This window comes from Oncorhynchus mykiss, chromosome 8 (assembly GCF_057628025.1).
Source record: "Oncorhynchus mykiss isolate SJ-2025 chromosome 8, ASM5762802v1, whole genome shotgun sequence".
Lineage (NCBI taxonomy): Eukaryota > Metazoa > Chordata > Actinopteri > Salmoniformes > Salmonidae > Oncorhynchus > Oncorhynchus mykiss.
In genome coordinates, this window is record NC_143029.1 from 15,528,448 (window position 1) to 15,549,730 (window position 21,283).

The window sequence follows — 21,283 nt, forward strand, 5'->3', positions numbered from 1 at the left end:
TTTGCATTGCCCCCCCCTTCCCTCTCCACACCACTGCCACTCTCTGTTGTCATCTATGCATAGTCACTTTAATGAACTCTACCTACATGTACATACTAGCTCAACTAACCGGTACCACCGCACATTGACTCTGTACAAGCACCCCCCTGTCTATATTGTTATTTTTTACTGCTGCTTTTTTCTATTCTATTATTGGAATGAAGACACTGATTTCCTCCTTTAATACAAGCTTCACAGCTCTTGCATATGTTTAGAATGTATGGTTAGTGTTGCTAAGGCACTATCTGTGTCTCAGTGTCTTCCTGGTCATGACATCATGTTATAGTTTCACATTGAATCATACCTGTTTTATTGAAGACCAGTTAGTGAGATAAAGTAGTTACACTTTTTTTGAAATGTTACCTGAACTTCACAAAAATATGCACTCACTCACTCACTCACTCACTCACTCACTCACTCACTCACTCACTCACTCACTCACTCACACACAAACACACAATTTGTAACAGTACCGGATCAAGGGTTTTCATAAGGTAGCTTCAAGAAAGACCAACTCTGGCAGTTATGTCCATCACATAGTAACATGAAACACCGTGAAGAGAAGCACATGATCTCAAATAAAACGATAGGCTTTAATTATGTCTATATATCAACTCATGAAATGAAATACAAAATAAAACGGTACAAAAATCAAATCAACTTCTTAAAATGATTTTAAACGTATGTACAATAAATCTGTACAGACACAAACTAAATAACTTAACAATTTACACATAGGACAGTTCACCTACAGAAGCAAGGCTAATGTTCCCTAAACCTGAATGATAGTCCTTCTCTTGGTTAGGAAAATGAGCAGAGACAGAAACTCCTCCACGAAACATTCTGAATCTGTCAGCATATTGAATCTAAACCAGGTCTGTCACGCCAAGGAGTTGAAATGAAGCGAGAGATCCAACCAAATGGTCTACCCCTAGGCTATGTGGCGTTGAAATGAAGCGAGAGATCCAACCAAATGGTCTACCCCTAGGCGATGTGGCGTTGAAATTAAGCGAAGCTTCCAAAAGCTGTTTTAGTGTTCCAAGTTCCAACAGAACGTTCCAGGTATGGTAGGTGTTAGTCAGAATACTGAGTGGAGAAACCATACCACTGTTAGATTATAGCAAGGTAAAGGCAGTGGGGGCGACACACGTTCCACTGTCCACAAGGTCGAGGCACTCGTCAATGACTCAACAGCCTGAGGCGGGCTAGCCAGCCCCCCAGGATCGAAGAGGGTTCAGACGGAGGGCGTTTGGGAGTAGCAGCAGCACTAGGGGTCATAATTGTAGCCGGGACCTTTTTCGACGATGCCTCCTGGTAGGGGATGGTGGCGCTATTGTGCAGGTCAGCATTTATGAAGCACTGGGAGCCCCGGATGTGGTCGACGCCACGGACCAGCTGGCCAGATCGACCCTCCAGGGGTCTGTAGGGTAGGGGGAAGAACGAGGCCTCCTCAGAGATGGTGGCGATGCGCTCGTTACTCAGGTATCTGTGCAGGATGTCCTCTCCTGCAAGAGTAGAATAGGACTTCATTGTCCATCCAAGAACATCACCATGCAAGAACCATATATAAGACAGGAATCTCAGCATGGGGCTGGCATATACTGTAGATGCATAACTAGAGCTAGAAACTAGAGTTTTTCCTGACTGTACTCTGACCAGTAAAACCTTTGTGCCTACTTACACTGGTACATGTATATATATATATACTCATCGAACACACATGATATGCTCATAGACATACACAAACGAACACACTTGTCTCACAACATCCGCCGAACCATCGCTGTCTAAGAATAAGTGAGTCTAAGAAGAAGTTGCGGCCAAAGTCAACATTGGTTATGCTGGGGCTTACCCCAAAGTTAATGAACAATGACTTAAGAATTTAAGGCATGCAATCCGAGTCTGCCTCAGTTTGTTCTGCAGTGTAAATGAGCTTGTGAAATGGTCCTTCTGATAACAGTGGATTTGCCTCAGGTTCCGTCCCAAATGGCACCCTATTCCTTATATTGTCCACTACTTTTGACCGGGGCCCCAATCAAAAGTAGTGCACTATATAGGGTGCCATTTGGGATGCAGATGGCACCCAGTGCTATAGATGTAGCAGGTGTACCTTTTCTCCCTTGGGGCCAGGGTCTGGAGGATGAATCAGACATGCCCAAACACGAGTCTACAGGCATGGACAGGGGCCGTGGTGTACCTGTAAAGAGTTCAAATATCAATCTTTTCAATGATTATCAATCTTTACTGTGATTAATCTGGGTAAAAGTGTGATTGTGTGTGCACTGACCCTGTGTGTGTGTGTGTTTGTTTGTGCGTGTGTGTATGTTAGGGTACTGACCCCGTCTGGATGTCTGTTGTCTCAGGCGGGCTACTGGGGCTGGTTGGGCTGGTTGGAGGTTGGGCTCAGGAGGGGGGCAGACTCTGATCTTGTTGTCATAGTCTGCAATGGTGAAGCGCCGTCTGCCCTCATCCAGGAAGGAGTTTGGAGACTGTGAACCCTTCGGTCTCAGTTTGACACTGGCTGTAGGCTTCTCATCTCTGTGATGAGAGGAAAAGAAGAAACAACATCAATGTCAGCTAACAGAGCAGTATCCAGCTAACAGAGCAGTATCCAGCAAACAGAGCAGTATCCAGCTAACAGATCAGTATCCAGCTAAAAGAGCAGTATCCAGCTAACAGAGCAGTATCCAGCTAAAAGAGCAGTATCCAGCTAACAGATCAGTATCCAGCTAAAAGAGCAGTATCCAGCTAAAAGAGCAGTATCCAGCTAAAAGAGCAGTATCCAGCTAAAAGATCAGTATCCAGCTAACAGAGCAGTATCCAGCTAAAAGAGCAGTATCCAGCTAAAAGAGCAGTATCCAGCTAACAGATCAGTATCCAGCTAAAAGAGCAGTATCCAGCTAAAAGATCAGTATCCAGCTAACAGAGCAGTATCCAGCTAACAGAGCAGTATCCAGCTAAAAGAGCAGTATCCAGCTAACAGAACAGTATCCAGCTAAAAGAGCAGTATCCAGCTAAAAGATCAGTATCCAGCTAACAGAGCAGTATCCAGCTAACAGAGCAGTATCCAGCTAAAAGAGCAATATCCAGCTAAAATATCAGTATCCAGCTAACAGAGCAGTATCCAGCTAAAATATCAGTATCCAGCTAACAGAGCAGTATCCAGCTAAAAGAGCAGTATCCAGCTAAAAGAGCAGTATCCAGCTAACAGAGCAGTATCCAGATAACAGAGCAGTATCCAGATAACAGAGCAGTATCCAGCTAACAGAGCAGTATCCAGCTAACAGAGCAGTATCCAGCTAACAGAGCAGTATCCAGCTAACATAGCAGTATCCAGCTAAAATATCAGTATCCAGCTAACAGAGCAGTATCCAGCTAACAGAGCAGTATCCAGCTAACAGAGCAGTATCCAGCTAAAAGAGCAGTATCCAGCTAAAAGATCAGTATCCAGCTAACAGAGCAGTATCCAGCTAAAATATCAGTATCCAGCTAACAGAGCAGTATCCAGCTAAAAGATCAGTATCCAGCTAAAAGATCAGTATCCAGCTAACAGAGCAGTATCCAGCTAACAGAGCAGTATCCAGCTAAAATATCAGTATCCAGCTAACAGAGCAGTATCCAGCTAAAAGATCAGTATCCAGCTAACAGAGCAGTATCCAGCTAAAAGATCAGTATCCAGCTAACAGAGCAGTATCCAGCTAAAATATCAGTATCCAGCTAACAGAGCAGTATCCAGCTAAAATATCAGTATCCAGCTAACAGAGCAGTATCCAGCCAAAAGAGCAGTATCCAGCTAACAGAGCAGTATCCAGCTAAAAGAGCAGTATCCAGCTAACAGAGCAGTATCCAGCTAACAGAGCAGTATCCAGCTAAAAGAGCAGTATCCAGCTAACAGAGCAGTATCCAGCTAAAAGAGCAGTATCCAGCTAACATATCAGTATCCAGCTAACAGAGCAGTATCCAGCTAAAAGATCAGCATCCAGCTAACAGAGCAGTATCCAGCTAACAGAGCAGTATCCAGCTAACAGAGCAGTATCCAGCTAAAAGAGAAGTATCCAGCTAACAGAGCAGTAGCCAGCTAACAGAGCAGTATCCAGCTAACAGAGGAGTATCCAGCATTGTAGGGGTACAAATACTTTTTTCTTCCCAAACAGTAATTTCAACAGAAGTTATAAGTACATGTTTGGGACTTAATGGACTAAACAAGAGTTGGTGTTATCCCATTCCTAAAGCCTGAGGAGGGCAGAGATACAGACAGTCAAACCGACCGACAGACAGTCAAACAGACAGACAGACAGATACTCACCGTGGGGTATAGGGTACAGTAGGGGGAGGAGGAATAAATAGGTCCAGAATGGCTGGCTTTTCTTTTTTCATGCGGGCTTCACTGGCATGTTTTGGGGCCTGGATCTTAGGCATACTCAGGGTGCTCTAACACACAAAACAACAAAATACTTATAATAATCAAATCAAATACATTTTTATTGTTCACATACACGTGTTTAGCAGATGTTATTGATGTTATTGCAGGTGTAGCGGAATAGATTCCCAGATATTTCCAAATGTTGTCAAATAACAGAAATCTGTGTTAAATGATTGGCTTGAGGTAGCTTAGCTGATAAAATTAGACAACTCCACCATAACGATCAGCAAAATAATCACCAAAATACTAATGCGTTACATGGCGTTATTTAGAATTAAGCAAATTTCCCTTTGGTACACTGACTCAGCCCACTACTGACATTTGAAGGACTGTGCAATCTATTTAAAACACACTTCCTAAACGGGTTCTGAAACACAAAGCCTATTCAGTCACACTAGACCCATGATCTGTGAACATGAGTCACTATGCAATCTATTTAAAACACACTTCCTAAACGGGTTCTGAAACACAAAGCCTATTCAGTCACACTAGACCCATGATCTGTGAACATGAGTCACTATGCAATCTATTTAAAACACACTTCCTAAACGGGTTCTGAAACACAAAGCCTATTCAGTCACACTAGACCCATGATCTGTGAACATGAGTCACTATGCAATCTATTTAAAACACACTTCCTAAACGGGTTCTGAAACACAAAGCCTATTCAGTCACACTAGACCCATGATCTGTGAACATGAGTCACTATGCAATCTATTTAAAACACACTTCCTAAACGGGTTCTGAAACACAAAGCCTATTCAGTCACACTAGACCCATGATCTGTGAACATGAGTCACTATGCAATCTATTTAAAACACACTTCCTAAACGGGTTCTGAAACACAAAGCCTATTCAGTCACACTAGACCCATGATCTGTGAACATGAGTCACTATGCAATCTATTTAAAACACACTTCCTAAACGGGTTCTGAAACACAAAGCCTATTCAGTCACACTAGACCCATGATCTGTGAACATGAGTCACTATGCAATCTATTTAAAACACACTTCCTAAACGGGTTCTGAAACACAAAGCCTATTCAGTCACACTAGACCCATGATCTGTGAACATGAGTCACTATGCAATCTATTTAAAACACACTTCCTAAACGGGTTCTGAAACACAAAGCCTATTCAGTCACACTAGACCCATGATCTGTGAACATGAGTCACTATGCAATCTATTTAAAACACACTTCCTAAACGGGTTCTGAAACACAAAGCCTATTCAGTCACACTAGACCCATGATCTGTGAACATGAGTCACTATGCAATCTATTTAAAACACACTTCCTAAACGGGTTCTGAAACACAAAGCCTATTCAGTCACACTAGACCCATGATCTGTGAACATGAGTCACTATGCAATCTATTTAAAACACACTTCCTAAACGGGTTCTGAAACACAAAGCCTATTCAGTCACACTAGACCCATGATCTGTGAACATGAGTCACTATGCAATCTATTTAAAACACACTTCCTAAACGGGTTCTGAAACACAAAGCCTATTCAGTCACACTAGACCCATGATCTGTGAACATGAGTCACTATGCAATCTATTTAAAACACACTTCCTAAACGGGTTCTGAAACACAAAGCCTATTCAGTCACACTAGACCCATGATCTGTGAACATGAGTCACCTTCAAAAGACGTCTGACATCAATACATGGTTGAACTTTGTGCTTTTCTTTTTTGAGGAAGAAATAGGAAGAAGGGATTAATTATTAGTTACAACCCATCCACTGAAAGACACAGCCCGGCTGGCTGAATAACTGAGGAACTTGTCCTATCTTGTCAAACCCCACCAAAAACAAACAGCTCTGGGATACCAAACACAAAAATGTCACACCTATGATGACAGATGAAAATAAATCCAGAATTGATTCAACACTATGATATCAACAGGGATAAGGGGAGCTGGTTCTATGGTTGTTCTTCAATCAAACAAGCTGTGTGTGTGTGTGTGTGTATTACGGCTCTACCTGCACCAGAAGGGGCCTCCAGCGCATGTTTTTCAGGGGGGCCGGGGTGAAGCTAAAGGTACCCGAGGGCCTCTTCTTCACCACCAGAGTAACGCCTGCTGGGTCCGCCTTCAGCTTACCTACCAGGTTGTCCAGCTGCCAGCCCACCTGGAGGCACCACAGACAGACAGATAGGACACCTCGTTAGACCCATCCTGCATCACAACCCTCATCATCTCATCCATCATCCTTACTCCCATCATCACATCTATCATCCTCACTCCCATTATCACATCTATCGTCATCACATCTATCGTCATCACTCCCATAATCACATCCATCATCCTCACTCCCATCATCCTCACTCCCATCATCACATCCATCATCAGATCTATCGTCATCACATCTATCGTCATCACATCTATCGTCATCACATCTATCGTCATCACATCTATCGTCATCACTCCCATCATCACATCCATCATCACATCCATCATCCTCACTCCGATCATCATCATCACATCATCTCATCCATCATCATCACTCCCATCATCACATCCATCATCACATCCATCATCCTCACTCCGATCATCATCATCACATCATCTCATCCATCATCATCACTCCCATCATCACATCCATCATCATCAGTCCCATCAGCAGAACCTTCACCATCAACACTTTCTGTCTATCCCTGTGCTCCTACCATTATTGAGTAAGAGCTTGTTGTTGATTTATCAAAGATATTTGGTCTCTCTCAGCCCTGGGTTAGGCTGAGAGGTAATGGACAGATGAGAGAAGCTCTATGAGGTAGCTACCACTGTCTGCTTGTTGACCTGGACGACCTCGTCTCCTGCGTGGATCCTGTGTGTTCTATCTGCTGGAGACTGAAGGGCAGAGGACAACAGAAAGACAGATGGTGAGCAAGGAGACATCACAGTACTGTACATCTGACTGGATCACTCCAGACCATCTACTATCTACACTCCAGACTACTAGACTACTCCAAACTACTCCAGACTACTACTATCGGGATAGACGGGATACTCACATGTTCTGTGGTGCCAGTGATGATGTGAAGCCCGTCGTAGGTGGATTTGATATACAACCCCTGAGATGACACAGGACAGCATAATGTAAGGAAGAAGCAATCAATCTCAGAGACTGAGAAATCAAGCAGTACATCTAGCTCGGGCTGATCATGTAAGACTCTTCTCTAATTTCAAGCATAAGTCAGCTTCTTATATGCCACCCTATTTCTTATGTAGTCACTACTTTTTGACCTGACACCTATGTGTGGTCAAACGTTGTGCATTATACAGGATACGGTCAGCGGCGGAAAAAGTACTAAATTGTCATACTTGAGTAAAAGTAAAGATACCTTAATAGAAAATGTATCAAAAGTTTAAAAAAAAAGTAAATGTAAATGTATCAAAAGTAAAAGTATAAACCCTTTAAAATTCCAACACTCAGACATAATTTACAAATGAAGCGTTTGTGTTTAGTGAGTCTGCCAGATCAGAGGCAGTAGGGATGACCAGGGATGTTCTCTTGATAAGTGTGTGAATTGGACCATTTTCCTGTCAAAATGTAACAAGTAATTTATGGAGTAAAAATAATATAATTTTCTTTAGGAATGTAGTGAAGTAAAAGTATGCAAAAATATAAATAGTAAAGTAAAATAAAGATACCCCAAAAATCGAATTAAGTAGTACTTTAAAGTATTTACACCACTGTATACGGCATAGGGTGCCATTTGGGATGCAGGCTAACTCTTCTCACCAGTCCATCCCTAGGTCTGATGTTCGTGATATGGACCTCCTCCAGACAGGCCATCTGACTCTTCTGGGGGTCAGAGGTCGTCCTCATCGTCTGCTCACTGATCACGTTCAGAGCCACAGACTGGAATGGAACATATAACTGAATACACTCAGCTACGTTGTCTCAGAACACCAATTTACACTGAACAAAAATATCAACATGTAAAGTGTTGGTCGCATTTTTTCTAAGTTGAAATAAAATATCCCAGAAATGTTCCATATGCTTATTTCTCTAAAATATTGAACACAAATGTATTTACATCCCTGTTAGTGAGCATTTCTCCTTTACCAATATAATCCATCCACCTGACAGGTGTGGCATATAGGTGCACCTTGTGCTAGGGACAATAAATGGCTACTCTAAAATGCTACTCTTCAGTTTTTTTAACACAACACAATGCCACAAATGTCTCAAGTTGAGGGAGTGTGCAATTGGTATGCTGACTGCAGGAATGTCCACCAGAGCTGTTGGCAGAGAATTGATTATTCATTTCTGTACCATAAGCCGCCTCCAACATCGTTTCAGAGAATTTGGCAGTACATCCAACTGGCCTCACAACCGCAGACCATGTGTGGGTGAGCAGTTTGCTCAGAGTGCCACACTGTGGCGGTGGGGTTATGGCATAGGCAGGCATAAGCTACAGACAACAAACGCAATTGCATTTTATCGATTGACAATTTGAATATACAAAAATACCCCAATGAGATCCTGAGGCCCATTGTGAGGCCCATTTTTTTTTAAGGTATCTGTGACCCTAAAATGCATATCTGTATTCCCAGTCATGTGAAATCCATAGATTAGGGCCTAATTAATTTATTTCAATTGACTTTTTTCCTCATATATGTATGTAACTCAGTGAAATCTTAGAAATTGTTGCATGTTGCATTTTATATTTTTGTTCAGTATACTGAACTTTGGGGAAATAACCATTGTCATTGTAATCTCGTTAGCAAGACACTGCCTCGCAATGTATGCACAATTAGCCTGGGGACGAGGTTATGGTTGTTATAAGGAGCTATTCTAGTGTGTTGGATCTCTGGTGTGTGATCATGCATGATGGAGCTAAACTTCAGGTGAGGGGTGGGAAAGACTGTAGTCACACGTTAGTGCTAATGACTGGATTGGTTAATTAAGCAATAAGGCCCGAAAGGGGTGTGGCTAAGGGCTATATCCAGGCACAAGAACAGCTTTTAGCCATGGTATATTGGCCATATACCACCCAGGGTGCCTTATTGCTATTAAAAACTGGTTACCAACATAATTAGAGAAGTAAAAATAAATATTTTGTCATTCATGTGGTTTATGGTCTGATAGACCGCGGCTGTCATCCAATCAGCACCCATGGCTTGAATCACCCCGTTTATAATTAAGTGATAATGCCAGAGAAGCCTTGGAGGTTGGAAGGAATGGATATGGGGGACGGAAGATGTCGGAAACTGAGATTTAGTTTTAAACTGCTAGTGAGCCGAGTGAAGCTAATAGACCAGAAAGTGAGAAGGAGTGGGTTACAGTGGCAAACAAAAAGGGAAACAAGAGAAGTAAAGTATGTTGGAAAATAGGAAACCACAAGAATCGATTTTTGGTCGGAGTCAGGGTTTTGGATCAATGCTACTTGGGAAATCCGTTTATTGTCTCCAGGAAAATCTGGAATGTTTTGGAAGAAAGTGTGGAGTCAGTGAGAGTCACAAGAAGTGGCCTTATTTATATATTTTTTTGTGTCTGCGGAGCAGAAGAAGCGTGTGTTAAGACTCAAAAAAATATCTTAGTGGAATGTTTCCTGCATGGATTTTCGTAGCAGGGAGCCTATCAAGGTTATTTCTGGGGTGGTGCAAGAAATAAAGGCAGAGAATATAACTGAAGACATCGATGGAGTGGTAGTGCACGTCGACTGAAGATATCCCTCTAGTGGTGTGGGGGCTGTGCTTTGGCAAAGTGGGTGGGGTTATATCCTTCCTGTTTGGCCCTGTCCGGGGGTGTCCTCGGACTGGGCCACAGTGTCTCCTGACCCCTCCTGTCTCAGCCTCCAGTATTTATGCTGCAGTAGTTTATGTGTCGGGGGGCTAGGGTCAGTTTGTTATATCTGGAGTACTTCTCCTGTCCTATTCGGTGTCCTGTGTGAATCTAAGTGTGCGTTCTCTAATTCTCTCCTTCTCTCTTTCTCTCTCTCGGAGGACCTGAGCCCTAGGACCATGCCCCAGGACTACCTGACATGATGACTCCTTGCTGTCCCCAGTCCACCTGGCTGTGCTGCTGCTCCAGTTTCAACTGTTCTGCCTTATTATTATTCGACCATGCTGATCATTTATGAACATTTGAACATCTTGGCCATGTTCTGTTATAATCTCCACCCGGCACAGCCAGAAGAGGACTGGCCATCCCACATATGCTCTCTCTAATTCTCTCTTTCTTTCTCTCTCTCGGAGGACCTGAGCCCTAGGACCATGCCCCAGGAATACCTGACATGATGACTCCTTGCTGTCCCCAGTCCACCTGACTGTGCTGCTGCTCCAGTTTCAACTATTCTGCCTTATTATTATTCGACCATGCTGGTCATTTATGAACATTTGAACATCTTGACCATGTTTTGTTATAATCTCCACCCGGCACAGCCAGAAGAGGACTGGCCACCCCACATAGCCTGGTTCCTCTCTAGGTTTCTTCCTAGGTTTTGGCCTTTCTAGGGAGTTTTTCCTAGCCACCGTGCTTCTTCACCTGCATTGCTTGCTGTTTGGGGTTTTAGGCTGGGTTTCTGTACAGCACTTTGAGATATCAGCTGATGTACGAAGGGCTATATAAAATAAATTTGATTGATTGATTGATTGACTGACCTGTATGGTGGATGGAGGAAAGAAGTTCACTTCATCCATGCTACTGTTCTTTGATGAAGGATCTCTCCATTCTCATACAGTGGTTGCTCCACTAAAAGTTTTGTGATTATGCTGCGGGACTTAGAGGTCATTGTGGTTTAGTACGGTACCCTGCATCACTACTTCATTGCACCAGACCAGCACAAGGGGGAGTTAGAGCACTGATTATGCTTTTGGGTCCTAAGGTGCTACTGTGTTTCTGTAGTACTGTAGTCTACTCCCGAACGGTGACATTGTACAGCGCCTGAATGGCGTAGCGGTCTAAGACACTGAATCGCAGTGCAAGCTGCGTTGCTACTGATGCTGGTTCAATACCCATGCTGGCCTCGACTGGGAGGCCCATGAGATGACTGTAGGTTTTTGGTTTCTCTCCCTCTAAAAACAATAAATAATTCTAAATAACAAACTGGCTTTATTTACAAATTAGTAACAATGTCTCACCCCTTGTTCAAGAATGTCCCTTTTCTCGCTCATTTTACATTATTTGAAAACGAAATCATCTCCAAAATATTGTTATTTTTTAAACAAAGTGATTAATATTATTATTCATTTAGAATTATATAAAAGCCCCTTGGATATTCTCACAGATATAATATTAACCCTGTTATTAGCAGGACAATATATATTGGTCATATTGGTCATGACTCCCGAGAGGCGCACAATGTGACTACCTTACAGTCCTTGTAATTTCAGTTTAATACACCAGAAAAGACTAAACAAATAATACACCAAAAAATATTATTTGTATTACTATTATGTATCACATCCGACCATGATTGGGAGTCCCATAGGGTGGCACCCAATTGGCCCAGCTTTTCTCTCCCTCTAAAAGCAAAAATACATGTTTTGGCCTTTATTCAGATTACAATCGCTCACTTTTGTTTTTTGAAAACGAAATAACCTCCAAAAGATCATTATATATTATCAAGTTGATGGCACAGTTAAATAGCCCGGCACTTACATAAAGCTGAGTGACTCACTCATTCATGGCGTTGATTCAAAATAAATAAGTACCAACATTCTTTCTGATAGTCTTTAATTCAAGAAATGTTGTGGTTATCCTGACCTGGACACCATGTACAGTATTATAATAGACCTTTCCTATTGGCGCAGTGGTCTAAGACACTGTATCGCAGTGCAAAATACGTTGCCACAGATGCAGGTTTTATACCTGTGCCGGCCGCTACCGGGAGACCCATATGTAATTATTGGATGTCAATATTTTTCAATATACTGCAGGCCTACCGTAGGCGACATGAGTCTCACTAGTGTCGAGTAATGTGCTGTTAAAAGTAGTGTTAAAAGAGCATATTGAAGTTAGAAGCAATAGCCTACAACTATTTTAGCACCGTTTCACGCTGCTCTGAGACAAGCATGGGGACTGGTCTTGAGAAATCAATAAGATTTTTATTTTCACTGAATCTCCATTTGGCTATTGGTTAGACTACAATTATACAATTAGGGTGTAGAAATGTTATCCCCTTAGTGTAATATTTATTTAACTAGGCAAGTCAGTCAAGAACAAATTCTTATTTACAGGGACAGCCTACTCCTTCCTCCCAGTCAGGGAATTGAACCCTGGTCTCCCGTGTGCCCGCACGACACGGGATTCTTTAGCTAAATTGTCCAGTACTGTAGCCTACTCCCGACCATCATGTTGTACAGCGCCATATTTTCCGTTCCATCCTAACGGAAACCCAGAGGGTTTTTCGTTTTTCTTGAAATAGAAACACCATAATATTAATCAAATTAAGCAAAATGTTCTAAAATCAGTCCCATGTACTATGTTCTCTCTCAAAAAGGTTTTAAATTCTCTAGTATAGCCACTATGGAAGGCTATCAAATGCTTCTCAAAGATGCCCTCTGGTGGTCAAACTAGCACTAACTAGCTTTAATGGTTACAATGACACTTAAATAATGTGCCATATAATTCTGCGGTACCGTTCAAGCTTTGCTGCAGTATGCTGCAACTTTTAAAGAACAAACCACTGTATAAAGTTAGGATTCGTGAGATACCCTGTAAGAGCTTTTTTGCACAAGCCCGTTAAGTGTCATAAATTTAAAAGATTTGGTCATGTGTCAAGTGTGTACAGAAGGAAATAATATCGTATGCCAGATGAAGGGAAATGCTGCAACTGTGGAGGTGAACATGCGCCCGAATTCTTGGGGTGCCCTGTTAGGATGAAGGAAAATGAGGTGGCAAGGGTAAGGAGTGTCCAGAGTGTCTCCTATCTGGAGGCGGTGAGAAAACTGAAAGGAACGAGTGGTGGAGAAGAAGAAATGGTAGTAGAGCCACCACAACCAGGGAAGGTTTCTCATCAACCGAGGGATAGTGAAATGCTACGTGTTACAAAGGTGGACTTTGTATTATTTATTGCAATGGTCATAAACCGTACAGCACAAGCAGAGAGGAAGTCTAAGAAAATGTGAATCATTGTGAATGCCGCTGAACCTTTTTTGGGTCTTCGTGATTTCACAGCCAAGGCGGTGAATGTAGCCCTGTCTAGGGATGTATTTTGGAGTGGACTGTGATTGAAGAAGTATGATGTTTTTTTTTGTGTTTTATTTTGTATGATGTCTTTTCCCCCTTTCCTGGAATGTTTTTGTTGTTGTTTCTTATTCAATACCTGTCCAGTTGGTGGCGGTAATGCACCATTAACATTGAATGCCAACCATCGTTAAACACTATCGAAGAAGAAGTGTTTGGAGGATATATTAGCACGGGTGTTGTTATTGAGGGCCGGCAAACTGGGATGCGTCGTTCGTTCTATTGCCAGAGACGCGACCCAGTCGTTCAGTCTTTTTGTTCTGTGTCTATGGACGCGACCCAGTCGTTTGTTCTAAAGGTTCCATTGCCATACAGGCTGGCAACGTTCTTATCCCTTAGTTGCTAGCTAGCCAATTACGGCTAACTTACAGTCATGTCAAACAGTGCAGCCAGAATAACAGTAGCTGCATTTGTTTAAGCTGTTTTCTGGTGACATTTATTTGGATACATTCATAACAATGAGCTAATGAGGCACAATTTCACCTGGCATAGGAAACGTGCTCTCTCGTTAGGACACTGTTGTTCAGAGGAGCTAGCCAACAACACAGCTAACACAATAACTTCAATCTGAAGCTGGAAAGACTGCAAACTAGCTCCACTTCGTTTCAATATTTTTCAATTGACATTTCTTTGTATATATCCATAAAAATGATGCCAGCTGATTCATGATTTCGACTGGCTGAGAAACGCTGCCTGTCTCTCTCTCTCTCCTACCGACTCCCAACCCCTACACGTTCATTACTATGAGACAGTTGGAGATCGAATTTGAATATTGAAACAATGTTGCAGATGTCGGGGAGACAGACAACAAGGTCTATACAAATCTCAGCTGTCAGCTCTCAGCTTGAAAACGAAATGTTTGTCTAAAAGTAATGTGAGATAATGTCCAGATGCTTTAAATAGTGGAGATCAAGTTTATAACTTCCCATCCTAGGCTGATGAGACAGTGGATTGTGCAGTCAGATGGAACACAGTAAATTGATTTAGTCGGTGGTTACTTGTGGAATAGACACCAGCTGGAATGCACTTTTAGCCAATCAGCATTCAGGATTAGACCCACCCCGTTATATAATGGTTATTTCAAGGGACATTTTAGCATGGGTGTTACTTTGCCTTGTGCTTGTAGCTCTGTACACTGCCACTCATTGAATTCAATTTTGTTGTTTTCTACACCCTTCTGTTTTGGATATGTCTTCTGACAAACAAGTTACCATAGGAACTTCAGTTGCACCACAAGGTGCCACTCATTCTAAGTCATAACATAGGGCAGATAGGTAGGGCCCCTTTACAATCCATGTTGTCATAGCTTTGTCATTACTTGGTGCTTGGGGCTGTAGTTAGGGGTCTTCAAAAATAAAGGGAGGTGTTAGTGTGTTCCTAGAGCTAGTTCTACTCTTTTTGGACATTTCCTATGTTTTGTGGTGGAAAACTGAGCGGGTCGAGCATAACAAGTCAAACCTGTTACCCATAGATAGACAGGGTAGAAATATATATATTAAAAACATTTTAAAGGTGTGAAGCTTGCATTCAATTGCCACTCCCTCTCGCACACAACAAGCTTCCATTCCCTAGGTCACAAGGGGATTCATGGCTGATTTAAGAACAAAGCATCAACCTCTTGAGATAGGAAAGTATGTTTTTTATGAAGTTGTGTGCTCTCTATGACAGAATGTTGAAATTCAGTGAAATGAACATAGTTTTTTTTTTACACTTCTCAAAAGGCACTGAATTGGTGGAAAGACTTATTAATCTACAATTTCGTAACCCTGGGAAATGTGGGCCTAGGAAGCTTACAGGGATATTGGTATACACAACTCAATACATTCTGTATTTATTTATTTTTTACACAAATGCACATTAATTTAAACTTTAAAACGGCAAAGTTTTCTCTCTGCCTCATGGCAAAATGGGTAGTATTGTAGGACATTAGCTTTAAAGCTGCAACAGCCTGACACACTTACATAAGCATTGTACAACTTGGCTGTAAACAGCACAGCATGGGAGGCTGAGGTTATACAGTAGGTCAGCTTCTGAGGGAAACTGCTGATCCAAACTAATATTATCACTTAGTTAATTAAGTTTTCAGCTGACTGTGTAGCCCAACGGCCCCCCAGGCAGGGCTATCTCACCAAGGATGTGGAAGCAGGGCTTCTGTAGACCATCATAGCACTGGGATTCATCCCAAATGGCACCCTATTCCCCATGTAGTGCACAACTTTTGACCATGTCCATAGGGGTCTCGTCAATAATAGTACATTATATAAGGAATAGGGAGTCATTTGGAAAACAGCTCTGCACTTTATAAACAAAGCCCTGCACCCATACGGGAACATATCAGACATCACAAGAACCATGGCAGTCTCTACAGGAAAGGGAAGTGTGTGTGTGTGTGTGTGTGTGTGTGTGTGTGTGTGTGTGTGTGTGTGTGTGTGTACATGCTTTGCCTGTGTGTATGTGTGTGTGTGTGTGTGTGTGTGTGCTTCCTGTGTGTATATCTGTATGCGGTGTGTTTATTTGAATGCTCCAGGGCTGACTTGGTGAACAGACCAGACCTGAGGTAAAAAGAGGATGCACCACTTACCACTTCCAGAATCTTCTCCTCCATGTCATAAACTGTGCAGTCCTGCAATCAGAGACAGAAGTATATTTCACAAGATGCTACAGTAAAACACTTAAGCTGTGTCCCTCTGAGGCGTAGCAGGAAATAGTGAGCGAAAACACAAATTAACAGTGAGCAGAGGACAAATATTTGTGGAAATAAAAAATTGGGAGTGAAACCAAACAGGAATGCAAAAAGCATCCCAAATATACAGGACGATGTGTCTTGTGGTCACTTAAATAACAACTCCCTGTAAACAGTGTGACAAGATGATTGCACGACAGATCTGTGGCGTCACTTAACTATAGGGAGCAGTGAAGTGGAGAGGACACTGCTCCCACTCTGTATCCGTCACTATGGCGGTGTCCTAAATAGCAACCTATTCCCTTTTTAGTCCACTACTTTTGACCAGGACCCTATTGGCTAGTGCACTATATAGGGAACAGGGTGCCATTTGGGATACAACAGACTCTGTATACTTCACGTTTTGAGGGAGAGAGCAGATATTTCCTCCTCCCACGTGCTGCTGGTGGAGGTCTTCAGTGGGAATATCAGTACATTTGTGAAACATCACAGAACAGTGGAAAAATATATGTCAAATAGAAATAAAAAATGGATGGTGTTCAGAGATAGATGGGAGGGGTTGAATGGAGCTGAAGGGTGGGACTAATAACAAGATAACCAATGTAAAACATACGGGGTCTGTAAAATGTATATAGGTTCAGAACTTTTGTGAAATAACAGTTAAAAATATATGGCAAATATAAATCCAACTGGATGGACATCAGAAATTGAGGAAGGCCAGGACTAAAAACAGACCAAATATAACTATTGTAAAATAGATTGTGTCTGTAAAATGTATATAGTATGTATAAGCTGGAAGTAGAAGCCTAAGCGTTGTTGTTCACTAGTTTACTCCAATTGGGGGAGTGGTGGTAGGGTTTGGGGAACAATAAAGGAAGGTATATTTAAAAAAGTGTGTATGTGTATACAGTTGATGTCGGAAGTTTACATACACTTAGGTTGGAGTCATTAAAACTTGTTTTTCAACCACTCCACAAATGTCTTGTTAACAAACTATAGTTTTGGCAAGTCGGTTAGGACATCTACTTTGTGCATGACACAAGTAATTTTCCCAACAATTTTTTACAGACAGATTATTTCACTTATAATTCACTGTATCACAATTCCAGTGGGTCAGAAGTTTACATACACTAAGTTGACTGTGCCTTTAAACAGCTTGGAAAATTCCAGAAAATGATTACATTGATGAAAGCAACAATCTATCCTCTATATTAAAGCTGATCCACCTTCTAAAAAAACAAACATGTGCTTTAACCATCCAGTGGTCCTGTTCTTATTGCATCCTGTGGTGAGTTTCTGTGTGGGTGTCACATTCGTCATAAGGATCGGACCAAGGTGCAGCGTGGTATGTGTACATTCTCCTTTTAATGAATGAACAAAAACAACAAACAACCAAACGAAACAAATCTTCGTCTGAAGAGGAGTAAGGATCGGACCAAGATGCAGCGTGGTAGGTGTCCATAACTTTAATCAAAGAAAGCACTGAACACTGAATACAAAAATAACAAAAGAAACGTGAAGAAACGAAACCGAAACAGTCCCTTGTGGCGACAAACACTGACACAGAAACAAACACCCACAAACCAACAGTGAAACCCAGGCTACCTAAGTATGATTCTCAATCAGAGACAACTAACGACACCTGCCTCTGATTGAGAACCATACTAGGCCGAAACAGAAATCAAACATAGAAAAACAAACATAGACTGCCCACCCCAACTCACGCCCTGACCATACTACATAAAGACAAAACAAAGGAAATAAAGGTCAGAACGTGACAGACGGGCTACCTTTGAAACCACAGAGAATTTTCTCAGAGATGTTTTGCTTTTTACATGCCTTAAAAATCTGTCATTTTTGGTCCCCAGAACGTTCATGAGAGGGGCTCTATTTTAATTTATGTGTTGACTACGAGCATGAAATAAATATTCATGCATCATGCTAATTTAAAACACACACAAGTAGTTTCCTTGTAGGCAAAGTCATCCCAAAGTCCTATGAAACCTCATGAGAGTGAATAGTGATGATTAGAGAACAAACCTTCTGAACGGTGGAGGTGAGCTCCAGACACAGCTGAATGATCCTGTTCTTAGTGCAGGTGAAGTCACTGATCCCCGTCAGAGAAGTCCTGTTATATAGAGACCAGAGGAAGGACAGGAGTCATTCCAATTACAACAACCCCAATAACACAGCAATAACCTATCTATCGCTGTGTGTACAATCATAACATCAGGTGCAATTATGGAGCTGAATGTGATGACAGTTCTGTAGAATATAGCAATTATGAGTGTTGTTGTGTGACAGATGCATGAAGACAGCATCTAAATCAAACATCCCAGGTATGTGAGAAATGTAATAGTAATTATTGTTGACTTGATGAGAAGGGCTTTGACTCGTCATCTACGTAGGTTACAATAAACACCCTAACATGTTTTGAGGGGTTACTAACAGCATCTGCTGTTGTCTGTCAATACAGATGTTTCATTTTGCAGCAGAGACCTTCTGGAATGCGTCTCAAGCCGACACAAGCACAGAAATACAACCGGCTGCATTACTTCACTAGGAAAGACTTTACTGTGGCTGTTTTGACTACCAGACACTAAAACATTTCCTCAAGTCAGGACTTTAACAGGATAACATGTATGTTAACATGGGCATCACTTAAGACCCTAACAGAATGCATTCCTTCCAGGTGAAATGTTAAGTGTGTGTGTGTGTGCGTGTCACTGCCTACGTGCATGTGTGTAAGTGTGTTTTGAATAACCTACCTGTCCAACCAGGCCAGTAGACTCTTGGCTGCTCCAATGAGCTCCACAACAGCAGTGAGAAAGTCATTGGGGGGTTTGTGGGACTTCTTGCCCTCGTACGACAGGTTCTTTCTGCGCTCCGACGCTGAGTTGTGGAGGTTGTTGGACGCCGCTCTCATACGACCTACCAGAGTCTTCAGGTTGTCTGTCTCCACCCCATAGTTCTAGAGGACAAAATAAAAGGTTTTTACTTGCATTGACTGTAATTTGTGGCCGTTTTAACCACCCTAGTTGAATGCACTGACTTGTAAGTTCACTAAAATACCCGAAATGTAAATTATAAACTGTGTGGTTCGAGCCCTGAATGCTGATTGGCTGACAGCCGTGGTATATCGGACCGTATACCACGGGTATGACAAAACATTTATTTTTACTGCTCTAATTACATTGGTAACCAGTTTATAATAGCAATAAAGCACCTTGGGGGTTTGTGGTATATGGCCAATATACCATGGCTACTGGCTGTATCCAGTCCATTCCATTCAAAACCAACTGGATTGGGTTCAGCAAACATTGCCTACGTCCCAAATGGCACCCTATTCCATCTATAGTGCACTACCTTTGGCCAGTCTCATGGGCCCTCATTGGCTCTGGCCAAAAGTAGTACACTACAGAGTGAAAAGGGTGCCATTTCAGACACAGCCATTACCTTTCTGTTGTAATGTAGAGTGACAGAGGATTAATGACTCCAGGGTCTTTCTCATGACCAAGTCCCTCTGACCAAGTTCTCAAGTCCCCCTACACTCAGGACCAGTCACAATGGCAACCTGCATGGCCCATCCTCTGATTAAAACATATTCTCCTCCATGTCTACCTGAATTATATCAAATTCTAAGTGTGTGTGTGTGTGTTTGTCTTTGTTTGTGCTGAGTGTAAACGTAAGTGTGTGAACAAGGGAGGGAGGAAGATGGCAAGGGAGAACGATCAACCCTTTCATATCTACACAGCTCTAGGGGTTTAATAGTAGGCTAACACCTGTGCTCTGTAATACCTGTGGATCACTGGCTCTGTAATACCTGTGGATCCCTGGCTCTGTAACACCTGTGGATCCCTGGCCCTGTAATACCTGTGGATCCCTGGCTCTATAATACCTGTGGATCCCTGGCTCTATAACACCTGTGGATCCCTGGCTCTGTAACACCTGTGGATCCCTGGCCCTGTAACACCTGTGGATCCCTGGCTCTATAATACCTGTGGATCCCTGGCTCTGTAACACCTGTGGATCCCTGGCCCTGTAATACCTGTGGATCCCTGGCTCTATAATACCTGTGGATCCCTGGCTCTATAACACCTGTGGATCCCTGGCTCTGTAACACCTGTGGATCCCTGGCCCTGTAACACCTGTGGATCCCTGGCCCTGTAACACCTGTGGATCCCTGGCCCTGTAGTACCTGTGGATCCCTGGCTCTGTAACACCTGTGGATCCCTGGTCCTGTAACACCTGTGGATCCCTGGTCCTGTAACACCTGTGGATCACTGGCCCTGTAATACCTGTGGATCCCTGGCTCTGTAACACCTGTGGATCCCTGGTCCTGTAACACCTGTGGATCCCTGGCTCTAAAACACCTGTGGATCCCTGGTCCTGTAACACCTGTGGATCCCTGGTCCTGTAACACCCGTGGATCACTGGTCCTGTAACACCTGTGGATCCCTGGTCCTGTAACACCTGTGGATCACTGGTCCTGTAACACCTGTGGATCACATGTCCTGTAACACCTGTGGATCACTGGTCCTGTAACACCTGTGGATCACTAGCACTGTAACACCTGTGGATCACTAGCACTGTAACACCTGTGGATCACTAGCACTGTAACACAGCTATGGTAGACAGAGGCAAAAAGGCCTTAATTAAGTGCAAAGGATAGTGAGATGGGAAAGTCCAACAAGGTCTGATTGAGATCAAATAAAATCTCTTTAATTATTACCTTGATCACTATGAACACACATACATACACACACAGATACGCACACAGACACACACAACAGCTGTTCAGCGCGATCGTTCCTATCCTGAAGCATAGAAGCAATGGAAACTTCTGAAGCCAATGGAATGCCTATTCCTGTTCAGACGCTGAAGAGGGGAAAGGGAAAGTGAAGAAAGAGAGGAAGAGAGCATGTGACAGAGGGA

The 21,283-nt window shown here is 42.5% G+C and overlaps 1 protein-coding gene and 1 long non-coding RNA gene across 4 annotated transcripts in view; one reads left to right on the forward strand and one right to left on the reverse strand.

Moving 5' to 3' along the window:
* The window catches only part of LOC149981403 (uncharacterized), a 169,870-nt gene extending 159,321 nt beyond the window's left edge, over window positions 1-10,549 (forward strand). Inside the window, exon 3 of the long non-coding RNA XR_016497605.1 lies at window positions 10,422-10,549. This is a non-coding gene — a long non-coding RNA (uncharacterized LOC149981403). The remainder of the gene's footprint in view (window positions 1-10,421) is intronic.
* Window positions 614-21,283, reverse strand: part of LOC110529457 (connector enhancer of kinase suppressor of ras 3) — a 40,224-nt gene continuing 19,554 nt past the window's right edge. Inside the window, exons 1-12 of one of the 3 annotated variants that reach the window (XM_090242635.1) lie at window positions 20,447-20,773; window positions 19,117-20,396; window positions 18,389-18,476; window positions 16,247-16,288; window positions 8,212-8,331; window positions 7,481-7,540; window positions 7,248-7,316; window positions 6,451-6,597; window positions 4,346-4,470; window positions 2,378-2,577; window positions 2,150-2,236; window positions 614-1,544 (exon numbers count right to left, since the gene is read on the reverse strand). In XM_090242635.1, the coding sequence (XP_090098761.1) occupies window positions 1,219-1,544; window positions 2,150-2,236; window positions 2,378-2,577; window positions 4,346-4,470; window positions 6,451-6,597; window positions 7,248-7,316; window positions 7,481-7,540; window positions 8,212-8,331; window positions 16,247-16,288; window positions 18,389-18,476; window positions 19,117-19,274 (1,422 nt within the window). In that variant the 5' untranslated portion in view covers window positions 19,275-20,396; window positions 20,447-20,773 and the 3' untranslated portion in view covers window positions 614-1,218. Of the gene's footprint in view, window positions 1,545-2,149; window positions 2,237-2,377; window positions 2,578-4,345; window positions 4,471-6,450; window positions 6,598-7,247; window positions 7,317-7,480; window positions 7,541-8,211; window positions 8,332-16,246; window positions 16,289-18,388; window positions 18,477-19,116; window positions 20,397-20,446; window positions 20,774-21,283 lie in introns of those variants that run through there. The other 2 variants (XM_036984845.2, XM_090242634.1) reach the window with 2 other exon arrangements.